Consider the following 1,675-nt stretch of genomic DNA (forward strand, 5'->3'; position numbering starts at 1 on the left):
TGAAGACTAAATCCAAAGAAAAATGAATACGACTAGGAATGAAGACTACAACGACGACGATGTTTTATGTTTTATGTATTTATGTTTGAAGATGTATTAGTTTGACAATTTGGATGTTTTGTGTTTTTACGTTTGAAGTTGTCTTATGTATTTCCATTATAAAAAACAAAAAAGTAAAAAAGAATTGTTGAAAATTGCTCCAAAATGTGTCTTAAGTCAATTTCTCAAATCAATGCATATATACATATCATATGCATTCTGTTTCTTTAATTTTTTATTAACATCTATTTTGATCAAATTCACCAAAACAAAAATTACCCCGTGCATATATTACCCTCTTTAACCCAAAAACAAAAGCAAAAAACCTAAAAAAAAAATATAGCCCCATCGGCTTTTTGAACCAGTTTGTAGGTTCTTACAAACTGGTTTGCATAGGTTCGGATTATTTTGGTGGTGAACCGATTTAGGGGTGAACAGGTTTTGACTTTGTGGACCGGACCGAACCGGTTCCGAAAAAATAGGGTTTGTGCACCTTTAGTTTCAAGTAGATTCCGTTTCCTGTATATTACTAATATTAGGCTTTATATTCTTGAAGTCTTCCGACGGTGATTCTAAAATTGTAGAGAAAAGGGTTTATTTAATTTGTATCATCGATCTTGTATATTTAACTATATCTCTATGTTAGGCTTTTCATTTTGTTATTTTAAAAAGGAATACTAGACACAACAAATGAAGCAAAGGAACACCAACAACTGCTTCCAAATGCAGTAACATAAGAATTGAACAGACACCAGACCGACCATGTTCATGCGGTTCTTGGTAGTGCAACCCCAAGACTAATATTATATCATTCACAAGACAAAAGTCTTCTAATCAAACTTCCATGAAATGTAGCAAGCACGGTTGACTATAATTAATTACTCAAATTATCTCAATTTTCCTATAATTTCTACTTCATTTCCATTTCTTTGACAAAGTCTATTTTTTTTTTTAATTACTAATGAAGTTTATTAATTGTATATAAAAAGGGATAACAAGCCAACACTTTATTCTCATCAACTTAGAACAAGATGAAAACATATGCGATTGTTCTCATAGTCTGTGCTTCAGTTGCTGCAGCAGTAATTCTCTTGTGTTGTCTCTGTAAGATTAATGGTAGAAAAAAGAAAACCAAAGTTCCACCAATCCGGGCAGCTCGTGACCTCGAAGTTGGTAGAACCACCACCAGTACTACTTCCGCTAAAAAAAATGCAGGAGTGGTTATTCTCGCTGGAGCTGCAGCTTCTGTAGCTACAGCCGCTGTAATTGTTAGTGATAGTGGTGGCGGAGGTTGTGGTGGTGGTGGAGATGGTGGAGATGGTGGTGGGGACGGTGGAGATGGTGGAGGATGTGGTGGTGGTGGGTGCGGTGGTGGTGGTTGTGGAGGGGGTTGTGGAGGTTAATCAGAAAGAACCTACTCTTAATCGGTAAATTGTACAAATATTTGCAATTCCAATGTCTTTATTTCCCTCTTAATAGCAATAGAAGAAACCCCAAGTCGCCATTTGTCTTTCACTCTCATCTCTATGTATATATGAATGAACTGAAGGGTGCAGAATGGTTCTGACATACATGTGTGAATTGCGTTTTAATTTTCTTTCTTTCTTGTACAATATATATAATCTAGTGTTGTAAA

General features: G+C 35.3%; 1 protein-coding gene across 1 annotated transcript; it reads left to right on the top strand.

Annotated features, from left to right (window-relative positions):
- The first annotated feature begins 1,070 nt into the window (after positions 1–1,070).
- Positions 1,071–1,442, top strand: LOC111904498 (uncharacterized). Its single transcript, XM_023900253.1, has one exon. It carries the CDS (start codon positions 1,071–1,073, stop codon positions 1,440–1,442), a length of 372 nt encoding a protein of 123 aa, XP_023756021.1.
- Positions 1,443–1,675: the final 233 nt, after the last annotated feature.

The sequence above is a fragment of the Lactuca sativa genome, chromosome 5, assembly GCF_002870075.4.
Source record: "Lactuca sativa cultivar Salinas chromosome 5, Lsat_Salinas_v11, whole genome shotgun sequence".
NCBI lineage: Eukaryota > Viridiplantae > Streptophyta > Magnoliopsida > Asterales > Asteraceae > Lactuca > Lactuca sativa.

What these genes read in the sequence shown, in the direction of transcription:
- LOC111904498 (XM_023900253.1), top strand. Translation starts at nt 1,071, where the DNA reads ATGAAAACATATGCGATTGTTCTCATAGTCTGTGCTTCAGTTGCTGCA.